General features: G+C 50.8%; 1 protein-coding gene across 4 annotated transcripts in view; it reads left to right on the top strand.

Annotated features, from left to right (window-relative positions):
• MYOM2 (myomesin 2) overlaps positions 1–12,308 on the top strand; it is a 94,252-nt gene that overhangs the window by 54,597 nt on the left and 27,347 nt on the right. For all 4 annotated transcript variants that reach the window (XM_060291635.1, XM_060291634.1, XM_030830234.2 and 1 more), the window contains 9 exons: positions 289–463; positions 1,913–2,034; positions 3,634–3,821; positions 5,694–5,820; positions 6,962–7,140; positions 8,553–8,667; positions 9,744–9,900; positions 9,990–10,096; positions 12,263–12,307. In XM_060291635.1, the coding sequence (XP_060147618.1) occupies positions 289–463; positions 1,913–2,034; positions 3,634–3,821; positions 5,694–5,820; positions 6,962–7,140; positions 8,553–8,667; positions 9,744–9,900; positions 9,990–10,096; positions 12,263–12,307 (1,215 nt within the window). The remainder of the gene's footprint in view (positions 1–288; positions 464–1,912; positions 2,035–3,633; positions 3,822–5,693; positions 5,821–6,961; positions 7,141–8,552; positions 8,668–9,743; positions 9,901–9,989; positions 10,097–12,262; position 12,308) is intronic.

Here is a 12,308-nt window from a genome sequence, read left to right as displayed (position 1 = left end):
CCTTTCCGGGTAGTAAAGCGCGTGCGTCACTGGGCGAGCTTTGTGGATGGGTCTGTAGGGGCGGCAGGGGCAGGAGATTCCGTGATGGGAATCTCTTTCTTCGGAAGGGAGGGACTTGGGGACAGAGAGCACAGGGACTGCCCGGAACCTCCTGGGTACCCCCTTGCGTCTTCCTTGTCCAAATCTCATCTAAAGCCCGAAGCTCTGCGGACGGGAGGGCCTGTGGGTCTCTGGCGTGCCCCCAGACTCCCGTGTCGTTGAGCCTGTGTCCCTGTCCCCCCTGCACAGTGGTCCCCTCAGCCCCCGGCCGCGTCGTCACCTCCCGGAACACAAGGACGTCAGTGGTGGTGCAATGGGACCAGCCGAAGCATGAGGAGGACCTGCTTGGCTACTACGTGGACTGCTGCGTGGCCGGGTCCACTGTCTGGGAGCCCTGTAACCACAAGCCCGTCGGCTACAACAGGTGCTGCCTGCCTGGGTCCCCTTCCACCTGACATCCTTGCCCCCGAGAAAACGTGAGACTCACACCCCCCGGGACCCACTGGGCCTTCGGGTGCAGGTGCCACGGCAGGAACACCTGTGACGTCCACACCACGGGCCGGGTTCCTCACCCACACATGGGGGCTGCAGAGCTGGAAGCTGGGGAGCTAGTTCTACCCCGTGGCTGAAGTGCTTTGTCTGTCGATGAAGAAAAGCCCCAGAGCATCTCCTCTGACGTACTCAGCGTTTAAGACTTACCCTGAACAGGAGAGTTAAAGTAGCGACAGGGACGGGAAGGGTGTTTTATTTCTCTGTATTGATGTTTTGAACTTTTAAAATTGCTTTGTTCACAAAGCTGACAGGCCCTCCCTCTGGCCACCAATTGCACAAAGCCGGGGAGGGGGTGGAGAGAGGCTCCTGTGCAGGGGCGACGGCGGCTCTGCCTGCAGTGGGGCCGAGCATCTTTCCTGCCGACACGGACTTGCTCCCGTCTCACGGCCTGCAGGGAAGGCCTGGGTGTGTTAGGGTTCCCGCAGGACGCGCTTAGGAAAATAGCTGTCAGATCCTCCACTGCGGACGGGTTATCCATTATGTCTCTGACACCCTTCCCTCTTCACTCTTTAAAAACCAATAAATTGGAAAAAGCTGTGGCTGGAAAAGAAGAGACACAACTGATGCTAAAGTTAGATGTTATGCACAGTCCACGCCAGCAAGTGCAGGAAGAGCTCCCAGAACAAAACACCTCAAATATTCTAGTGCAGGAATTTCGTGAATGCCTGATACATGTTTGCAGACTCGGAGATAAATAACTATTGCTCACGTTTACTGAGTACTTACCGTGTGCGAGGTGGCTGTGCTGAGAAGTAGGTACTATGATCCTCTTTCACAGATGGGAAAACAAAGTCTTTCCGGGGTTAGGTAACTTGACTGAGGACATAAAATCTGTTAGGTGTCCAAGCCGGTCTCCAAGCCAAATCTTAGCCAGTGTGGTGTCACTCCTTCTCCTTAAGTTTTACAGACGTGAGTTCTTTTAGGAAAGGAGAGGAACCCTACTTTAGAATAGAGCTTCGATGCAGAGAAAACCAGAGGGCTTGGAAATGAAGGGGGAGCCTTGGCACTGAGTGAGGTCACTCAGGATTTCCAGGGCTTTGCTTCCCGCGCCCCCCGGGGCCCGCGGGCAGCAGCTGGTGCCCCTGCCGCCCCCCGAGTCCAGCTCCCTTCAGCCCCAGAGTCGTTGGCTGTTGCTGGCTTATGTTTGGACGTGGCGTGTTGATTGGAATTAATATGCATCCATGAGGCACTCGAAGAAGTAAACTTCTTTTCAGTCCCAGTGACGGATGTTCGTGGCGCGTTCAAGATGCTCTCTGTGTCTGTTGTAGGAAGAAAAAGGATTGAGCCTTGTATTCACGCCCCCGATTCGTGTTTTTGTCAGGTTTGTGGTGCACGGCCTAACCACCGGCGAGCAGTACATCTTCCGAGTTAAAGCCGTTAATGCTGTTGGGACGAGTGAGAATTCTCAGGAGTCTGACGTCATAAAAGTCCAGGCCGCCCTCAGTAAGTAATTCATGGGCGACTCTGTGCCAGCTTTCGGTTCTCCACTACGTTTTCATTTCTGCATGAACAAACCTTTATGATGCCGTTTAGAATATTACCGGAGGGGAAAAGTGGATGTAAATTGTTGAACAGAGAACATGCAGTTCTGTGGGAACCTCTCATCAATTGGCTTGGAAATGCCAGTGTGAGAGGGAGAAAGGATAATATGCTAGTAAAATGCAAATTGAAAATAGAAAATATTATCAGAGGTCACACTGGTTTCCAAGCGCACGTGTCCCCATTACAATGTATGCTGTAGGGTGTGACCGTCTCTTTTCAAAATCGGTGTGTTCAAAACAGAACGTCGATGGCCTTTTCAGCTATTCTTAGCTCAAGGAACTTAACGTCATTCCAGAGGATTTCAAATGTTTATGTAACTCTGTGGCTTTGTTCATAAATAGTGATCTTTCACAATTATCATTCTGACCACACAGAACACTTCGGGGCCGAACTTGCAGTGATGGGCCCTAGGAAGCTTGATCTGTGCAGCTCTGTGTTGTGTAATGTTGGTCTGGTTGTTTCATATAAAATGGACCCCATGACTTAAAAGTATTCAAGAAGATTTAGAACCACGATCGCCTCTTAGACACATTTTGAATCATAGTATTATCTGTTCACTTCTGAGAGAAATGTTTTGCTTTTTATTTTTGTCTTCAACTAAATCTAAAAGTATCTTCAGAAATTATGATTTCTCGTCTAACAATAGATAGAATAACGTTACTGGAATTTCTAAGGAATGTCAAATCTGATGATACTTAGGTGGGTAGTATAGTAAAAGATTAACTCTTATTTTAAGCTCATTATAATCTATCAGTTTTTACCAGGAGGGACTTTCAAACATTACCACTAGCCTCTTCAAGTCATTCCTACTAAATGAAAGCCAATCATTTATGTTTTAATTATGCAATAAGACCAGCTCATTCCCGGGTACCTGTATCTCGGGTAACAGAGGATGATTGGACGTAGGTTGTTCGGAGTTGGGGAGCGGGGGAAGCAGAGACACATCCTCTTCAACCTGTTAGGAAAAGATGGTCCATTTCCGAGCAGGGTGTTCAAAAGGGAAACTTGAATTCATACTCATTTGAATTAATCTGAAGTTTCTATAACTATGGGGGAAGTTAAGACTCACTGGCCTAAGGCTATCGGTCATCGCTGGCTGTGGAAGGTGAGGTTGTCTTTCTTCATGGGCGTGATGAGAAAGCAGCTCTCTCAAGGTTTTCCTTAGAGGAGGAGGAGAGTCTTTTGTCTCAAGTGTCCTTCTTGGCCTTTGTATTATTGAAATATTGGAGGATGTATGTATGGATGTATGTATTGGAAGATGTATTTAGAAATTGCAATAAATATATATGAAAGAAGCTTTTTAAAAACTTACTCTCTTTAAAAGAAGAGGCAAAGACAAGCGAAGATGGTGAGCAGGGAGACCTGGACAGGACAGAGGGGACAGGCACCCAGAGCCATCTCCCGTTGCTGCCCGTCCCTCTGAGATGCTGGAGCCGGCCGCGGTAGGTTAATGGTTATTGCACTAAGATCCGGGTGACTTTCCCGATGTGTTTCCTGCAGCCGTCCCGTCCCATCCTTACGGGATCACCCTTCTGAACTGTGACGGCCACTCCATGACCCTGGGCTGGAAGGTGCCTAAGTTCAGCGGTGGCTCACCCATCCTCGGTTACTACATAGACAAGAGAGAGGCTCACCACAAAAACTGGCATGAGGTCAACGCCTCGCCTCTCCAAGAGAGGATCCTGACGGTGGGTGCTCATGGACTCGTTCCCTTTTGCAGGCAATTTCTCCTGTGGGGCAGGGTCCCCGTTCTGTGTCTCAGAGTTCAGTGACATTAGGCAATTTGACACAGAAACAAAAATGAATGAAACAATTCACCATGAGAACTTAGGGTCACGGAGCATCTTCTCTTGAGAAGGGAAGCAGAGGAGGCGAGCCGGCAGGTGGGTCGTTTGCAGGTGCAGGTGTTGATGTGAGCGGCATCCGGCCTCCAGCCTGGAGGCTGGAGCTCTCAGCCTCGGGGCAGGATGCGCAGGAGACGGTGACGATCGAGGCTCCTCTGCTTGTCTGTCCCCGTTTCCCAAGGAAGGCGTGTGCTCAGGCTTCCCAGTGAGCCTCTTGCCCAACTACACGTTCCATCCGGGTGCAGGGAGCGCGAGCCACACGGACTTGGAGTAAGAAAGAGCAGAACCAAGTCTCCAGGCGAGCCCTCGACAGCCCGCGGGCAACAGCTCTCGCCTCCCTGAGCCCCCACTCCTCCCCGTGAGCCACCACACGGGGCTTCTCGTGAGAGAGATGAGGGAGAAGGTGTTTACTTAACGGAACACGCGGGTCAGTGATGGTAGCTCATGCGGCTACCGGGCAGCACGCCCACCTGTTCATTCACAGGAGTCACGCGGTAAAGCGAGGGGTTTTTTGCGGGCGGCGGAGAAGAGGTCTAATCCCTGTCTTGTACAAGATTCTGTGCTAATACCTATATTTATGCAATACGTACTTCTCATGCGTTTTATTGTGTATGACGCGTATTGCCAAAATTCAAGCTCGGTGCGAAGATCCTGGTGTTTTGTGCACGCTTGTCCCCGGACACCTTACTATTGGCTGTCAGGTCCCAAACTCCGGAGGAAATGCCCGCGTACTTTCTGAATGCCGGCATTCCATGAGGCCAGACCTGCCTTCCGGGGGATAAAGCGGCTCCACGTGACTCGTGCTTGCTTTGGGAGCTGTTGTGTTCAGAGACAATGTCATCCAGATGCTGTGTTTGATCCAGTGGCCGGGCTGCCAGGCAGGGCTGATGGTCTGGTCCAGGGCCTTCCCTCCATCTTTTGTGGCACCGACCAGGCAGAATGGACCCTCAGGGGCCTCCAGCCAGTGTGCGGGGAGGAGACAGGTCACTCCCCACCGCCCCCGGCGAGGATGCTTCCCGTCCCGGGCCCTTGACACCCCAGGTGCGGTGCCGCTGGGGGTGGAGGGTGGAGGGTGGAGAGCCTGGGCCCGAGGTCAGGTCCCGCCCACCGTTCTTCCACTGGCTCCTTGTGGCTTTTGTCTCTGAGCCTGTCTTCCTGCCTGGGTCATCACATCATCCCCGGGGGGAGGGTTTATGGAGTGAATGAGGCAAACTGTGTCGGGGTGAAGGTGGTGACTGTAACATGCAGGTGGATCAATAACCTTCCACAGACACGTACTCGACTTACTGACAAGGTCCCTCACCCTCCCGTTCCATCTATAAATCAACCAGGAATACCCGCTTTCCCCCGATGGATCGTGGGTCGTAACGCAGCTTTTGTTTCACCTATTAATTAATTAATTAAATAAATTGAAGTATGACTGATTTACAATGTTGTGTTAGTTTCAGGTGTACAACAGTGATTCAGTTAGACACACACATATGTGTATATATGTATTCTTCAGATTCTTTTCCCTTATAGGTTATTACAAAATACTGAGTGTGGTTCCCTGTGCTGTACAGTAGGTCCTTGTTGTTTATCGATTTTATATACAGGAGGGTGTACCTGTGAATCCCAACCTCCTAATTTATCCCTCCCCTGCTTTCCCCTTTGGTGACCATGAGCTTGTTTTCTACGTCTGTGGGTTCATCTATAATTTAAACATCCTCTGAATAGGTGGAGGGCTTGGCAGAAGGCTCACTCTACGAATTCAGAATTGCTGCCACCAACCTCGTGGGGATCGGGCAGCCGTCGGACCCCAGCGAGCTCTTCAAGTGCGAGGCCTGGACGGCGCCAGAACCGGGTAAGACGGTCTCTCCAGGACTCACCCCTGGGTACCTCGCGTGCACACGCAGGGCTGGCCGGAGAGGGGGCCTTCCCAGCCTCTGCAGCCAGCAGGCTTCGGTCACTCTGCACAGATCCTGGTACCACTACCACGTGCCAGGCCCGGGGCAGAGGTGTGCCTTAGGTGGCCCCGCCCTGTGGTCTGGGCCGTGGACACACAGGTAGGGCAGTGACAGGCACGGAGTCATTAGCACTGAAGTGTGAGGCTGTGGGGCCACCCACCCCCAGCTGCTCCCCCGAGTCGAGGATGCTGTGGCCGGAGGCGGGTCCAGGGCAGGCCTGCGCCAGGTGGACTTCTCCCAAAGGGGCAGAGGGAGGCCAGCTCCCAGCAGGAGAGGCTCCAGCTGGGCCAGAGTAGGGACAGCAGGACCTTACTGACTGTGTCTTCACTCAGGTCTCCTCCTCCCAGAGCACATGGGAGCTTGGGGCCTCTGGTTCTAAAGTGAACATTGACAGAATCTCTGCAGTTACTCACGGCTCCACATTTTCAAACTGTTTTCACAAACTTGCAGGCACTGGGCATTGATTTCTCTGTATCCGGTCCATCAGGACCCCTAATGCCATGGATAATATGCTCACGGTTTGAACAAAACAAAGTGAGACGAAACAACGAACCTGAAGTTGAAGCTGAAAAGCTCTAGAAACTGTTCAGTTCTGTGGCCAGATGATGTGGCTTTTTCTTTTCTTCTTTATTTTTTGGGGGTGGGGGATACTTGTTTTAATGAAATTAATTTTTTCCCCTTGGAAGAGTCAGTGGAAGGAGAAGCCGTAGAAGTTCCCAGGGGCTTTTGGGGGCTTAGAGTGGTTGGTTCGGGTGGGACCCCTCCTGCCTTTACTGCTCAAGGCTCCCCTGGACCTGGGCTTGGTTACTGTCACAGGCGGGCCTGGGGTACTAGGCTGGTGGAGCTGGTGAGAGCTTGGTTCCCCGGGTGGTCAGACTCCCTGGGTGAGTCCTGTGATGCCCGGGTTTCCAGCCCAGCAGGTGGGCGGGTACCTCAGGATCCTCTCCTGCACACCTTTCTCTCTGTGAGACGTACCTGCTGGTCCCGGGCTAGCGTGTGGACCCGTGAACTAGTCCACAGGCTCACCTGACTTTTCAGGTCCTGCCTACGACCTGACGTTCTGCGAGGTCCGGGACACGTCCCTGGTGCTTCTCTGGAAGGCCCCGGTGTATTCGGGCAGCAGCCCCATCTCTGGGTATTTCGTGGACCTTAAGGAAGAGGATTCCGAAGAGTGGATCACCGTCAACGAGGCCACCACAGCACATCGCTACCTAAAGGTGACGGTACACCTTCTCAGGCATTGTCTTCTGGGGAACGTGTTTCATCCCTGTCGGGGGTCTAGCTCAAAGCCCCCACGGAACTGTGCACATGAACGGGTACCCCTGCTGCCAGCTAGCGGGGTTCCAGGAGGCGCCCGCCCCTCCGTGGACGTGGGGAACGACTGCGTGTGGGGACCATCTGGGTGGGTTTCCTCTGCTTCCTGCCGTCTGACAACCCCCGGTGGTGCTGACACTTCACGGTCATGGACTGTGTTGATGTGCCTTCCACAGTGATGACTAGAATTATGTCTTTCCGCACCAAGCCCACGTTTACTTCACTCAGTTCCCGTGATCGCTGATGCACGTCTATCTGATAAACACACATACACACGTACACACAGTGTGAACACATTTGACAGAATTATGATGTGTAATTTCTCTGTCCCCTCTTTCTCCAAGTACTTCTGTTTTTAGCACCTGCAATTCACCAGTCACTGGGGTCAGGTTAGTGGTGACAGTGGCTTAGACCCGGGGACCCAGCTGCCCTCATCAGAGGCTTTCTTCTTTGGGTTGTGGGCTCTGGGGTGTGGCTTAGACAGAAAGGCAATGTGCTTCCTTAAAGAAAGGCCGCACCTGAGTGACAGGTAAATGGACAGCAACCTCTGGAGAGCAGTTGGACAACATGAAACAAGATCAGTGTCGTCTTCTGAATGAATAAAAACTGCTCAGAATCCAGCTAAATGAATTCGTTAGAAATTAGCTAATATACATTTTATTTTTGGTTATCAATGCAGATTACAATATACGTCATCCGTAGATGTATAAGACATGGGTTTAATTTTTTTGTGTGTGGTACGCAGGCCTCTCGCTATTGTGGCCTCTCTCATTGTGGAGCACAGGCTCCGGACGCACAGGCCCAGTGGCCATGGCTCACGGGCCCAGCTGCTCCGCGGCATGTGGGATCCTCCCGGACCGGGGCACGAACCCGTATCCCCTGCATTGGCAAGCAGAGTCTCAACCACTGCGCCACCAGGGAAGCCCAAGATGGGTTTAATTTTGATATTGCCCCAATGATAGGATATTTTGCACAAACTAAAAAATCACATGTGAAATGATATTTACTCCCGTAGAATTATGTTAAATATCAACACCAGATTATAAACTAGATGATATGATTTCAATTCTGCTTTAAAATATGCAAAGAACAAAGAAGAGGATATATCAGAACAGTAGCAACCCTGTTTATTCTCGCCAAGTGAGGTCATGAGCCTGCCCGTCTCCTTTTCCCTTCTGCATTTCCTCTGTATGGCTGTTCCGACTGGAAGAATAGGCTATTTGTAAAAAGAAAACACGTCTGTAATAAAACGTGATGAAGAATGAAGTCATTTTCATCTGTCTGTTCACATGTGACGTTTCCTCCTTCTTTCAAGGTCTGCGACCTGCACCAAGGAAAAACCTACATCTTCCGTGTCCGGGCAGTAAATGCGAGTGGGGTGGGGAAGCCCTCAGACACGTCAGAGCCGGTACTTGTGGAGGCCAGGCCAGGTGAGCCTCATCTGCTCGGCTGTTAGCAGGGCAAACCTCACAGCAGGGTGATCTGGGAGGAGGGATGCGTGTGTGTGTGTGTGTGAATGGACGGCAGATGCATGGACGGTACCCGTCACATTTATAGAAGGAGTTGGATTGACAGACGCAGTACAGCATGTCTTCAAAGACCCACTGCATGCCCCCCCCCCCAGCATCCTGGGCAGCAAGGGGCACGTGAGGTCATTCTGCCAGGGTGGCGGGGTCTTCATTTCAGCAGTAGAACGTGCAGGGATGACGATGGTCTTTTATGTTACTGCTGAGTTTTGATCAGAAATTATAAAGCCGCTGGCAATCCTCTTGGTTAAAAGTAGTAAGAGCCCAGCTGAGGGGACCTTGGCGGGGAAGTGCTTCCGAGGGGAGGGGGGTGAGCTCTCGGGATACGTGGGGAGAAGGATCTCCGGAAACCATGTTATCTCTGGATTTCTCCCCTCCCTGGAGATTGGCTCCATGGATACCCTCACACCCGGCTCTGTGCTCCTCTGTCCTCCTGGAAGGGGCGCGTCTGTGTGCACCTGGCTCAGGCTGGCGTCTCTCCTCCAGTTCTGATTCCTAAGGGACAGATGCTGACTGGCCTGTGTTGGGCCAGGTGTCCACTTGGTCAAAAAGGAACAAACAAACAAACAATCCCCCGAAGGAAAAAGTGGAGAAAGTAGAGCCCGGGTGTGTGGGAAACAAGTGCCCTAACCACGCTGCCCGGGCCCCCAGGAGTGGCGAAGGGTCAGATCCCAAAGGGCAGAAGGATCGTTATGGCCGGGATTGGCAGCCCAGAGGGTTTTCTCCAGCGGTGCTGGATGCAGAAAAGGAAGTGGACAGACATGTGATGACTTAAAACCCAAACTTGAACTTCCCTGCTTTCCTTCAGCTGCCCAGAGGGCTCGCTCTTTCACATCTGCCCCATGTCCTGGGGAGATCCTAGGCAAAACCTGATGATTCGATGTAAAACAAGCCCTCCGCCTGGACCATCCCTCCTCCAAAAACAGGACTCGGAAGGATACCGTGTTCCTAAGATGCTCCCTGGCATTCTCGCCCTGCAGGCACCAAGGAGATCAGCGCGGGCGTGGATGAAAAAGGCGACATCTACCTGAGCTTTGACTGCCAGGAGATGACAGACGCCTCTCACTTCACGTGGTGCAAATCCTACGAGGACATTGCAGGTGACGAGAGGTTCAAGGTCGAGACCGTGGGGGACCAGTAAGTTCCACTCTGGAGTTGGCCATCACCACCTCTTAGGAACGCCTGCAAACACAGTAATTAACATACCGGCTTTTCTTCCCTTTCAGCTCGAAGCTGTACTTTAAGAATCTGGATAAAGTGGACTTAGGGACTTACTCTGTGTCCGTCAGTGACACGGATGGTGTGTCCTCCAGCTTTGTCTTGGATGAGAAAGGTAACACCTGTAGGACATAGGCTTCCCTTTTGGGGTTTTATAACATTTTCAAAGATTGACCCTAACAGAGAAAAGACTGATTTGCTTAGAAAAGGGGTGTGTGTTTGCAGGAGGCTGGGGGCGGGGAATCCTTTTTAAAGCCAAAAATTACTTTGGAAATTACACAAACTCTTGAGTTTGTACTCTAGCCACTAAAGAAATCACTGGTCCGGGAGTATTTTATTTCTTGCTGTATATATTGCTTTTATAGCCTTCCACGTGTACTTTTAGGGATGAGTTTTAGTTACGTTTCATTAGTTTGGCAAGGAGCATATTAGCAAATAAGTCCGTAAAATTAATGAGAGGCGCACAGATGCAAGAATCCTCCCTTTTCTCCCAACATGGAATAATCGAATAATCAGATGATGGAAGAAAACACATACATGTATATATATACACACACATTTATATGTATATATTTTTTATGTGTGTGAAATAATATTTAATTTCCATAGTTAAAATCACTCGCTCTGTTATACACAGAAAACAGCAGAAAGAAGTGAAGGAAGTCGGTTTACTCCGACCTGGGGAAAAGCAGCCATTTCTCTGAGGCAGGGGCCGGGGTCTGAGTCCCCCAGACAATGAACTGGCCTCAGCAGGAGGATTCTTCCACTGCCTGGGTTGATGTTTGTGTCCACCCCTTATCTACCACCCCGTGCTGGTCAGAGCCAGTTTCACAAGTTTGTACGATGATTAGTCAGTGATGTGGACGGAACTGTGTAGCATTGGACAGAACCCTCAAAACTCCACGTTGGGCCTTTAAAAACTTCTGAGTCTCTGAGGGCCCTCAGTTAAAATGCCTTAAGTTTGATAGTCTAATCCTTTCCTTATCAGCTGGCATCTTGCTTGGCTGCAGTGAAGGGTGTGGTCCCAGGAGAGGGATACAAGGGGGGACGCCTAGGACGGGTGGGGAGGGGGCAGGGTCTGATGGCCGCAGGCGTCCGCAGGTCCCATGCAGACGTTGGGGGCATTGGGGTGAGCCCATGTGCATTTCACGGGACCAGCAGTAGAACAGCAGAGGGGCTGCACCATCTCTGCTTCCTGGGTTCCCTGGCAAGCTCACTGCTCACAGACAAGGCGGGGAGGGACCGGAAGCTGCTCACCTGCATTTTAAGCTGCCCTTTCTGACCCTCACTCAGTGGCCTTCACACAGCTCTTTACTAGCAAAACATCCTTAAAGACTTCTGACAAGTGCTGTACTCCTCTGCTCCATTTGAAAGTTTGCAGATGACGTTTTCACCTTAATTTTAAATCGTTGCGAAGGATGAGCATTTCCAGCACATTTTATGCTGTGTACGGACCTCAAGTACATTTCAGGCAAAACCTTGATGCTGCACCGTTAGCTCATTTGATGGATGGAAGTTCCCACTGTGAGACCTAATGGGGGTGTCAGCCCTCACCCTCAGATCAGCCGTCTAGGTGGAGTTACTTCTGGTCACAGAAAGTCTGCTTCATTGTTCATTTCAAATAAACAGGTGCATACAGACCTTGGTGACCATGGTCTCATTTCTAAATGCTAATTTTAAGAAGAAAGGAAGGAAGGAAGGAAGGGGGAAGGAAGGAGGGAAAAGGAAAGAAATGGTTTAGAACCTTCAGTTTTTCTTAACTTGCTCTTGGGAGTCTCAGGAGCAGTGCATTTTTACTTTTTAATGTATCATTATTATTTAAATTCATGGTAATACACCACAGTGAAATTCTGGGTGGGTGAGAGAGGTGCTGAAGCAGGACGCTTTTAACGACCAATCTCAGGAAAGAGTTCATATGGAATTAGAGGATCTGGAAATGGGTCCCTTTACATACCCCCTCTGTAGGTCTTCCTCTCTTCGAGGAATACACCTGCCCCCCCAGTGCCCCCCACTCCCAGGGACCTCTGCCCTAACCCGTCCTAACGGGTCCCGTTAGTAAGTGGGTTCTTTAAACGGTGAGGATCTTAGTTGCAGGCAGCCATTCACTGGAGGGAGTATTCAAAGTTACAGTCATCCCACGTCTCCTTTTAACTCCCAGTTCTAATTTCTTTCACAGCCTCAAATTAAACTTGGTGATGTGATGTCTAATCTCTGCTTTGCTTTTAAGCCAGCTTCTGAACGTACAGGTCAAAACCAGTGATTATATTTCTCTTAATTTTAGAGATGGAACGTTTGGTGACGCTGAGCAATGAGATAAAACATCCCAG

The sequence above is a fragment of the Globicephala melas genome, chromosome 21 (genome assembly GCF_963455315.2).
Source record: "Globicephala melas chromosome 21, mGloMel1.2, whole genome shotgun sequence".
Classification (NCBI taxonomy): domain Eukaryota; kingdom Metazoa; phylum Chordata; class Mammalia; order Artiodactyla; family Delphinidae; genus Globicephala; species Globicephala melas.
The sequence above is the reverse complement of the archived record's forward strand: the minus strand, read 5'-3'. Positions and strand labels throughout refer to the sequence as shown.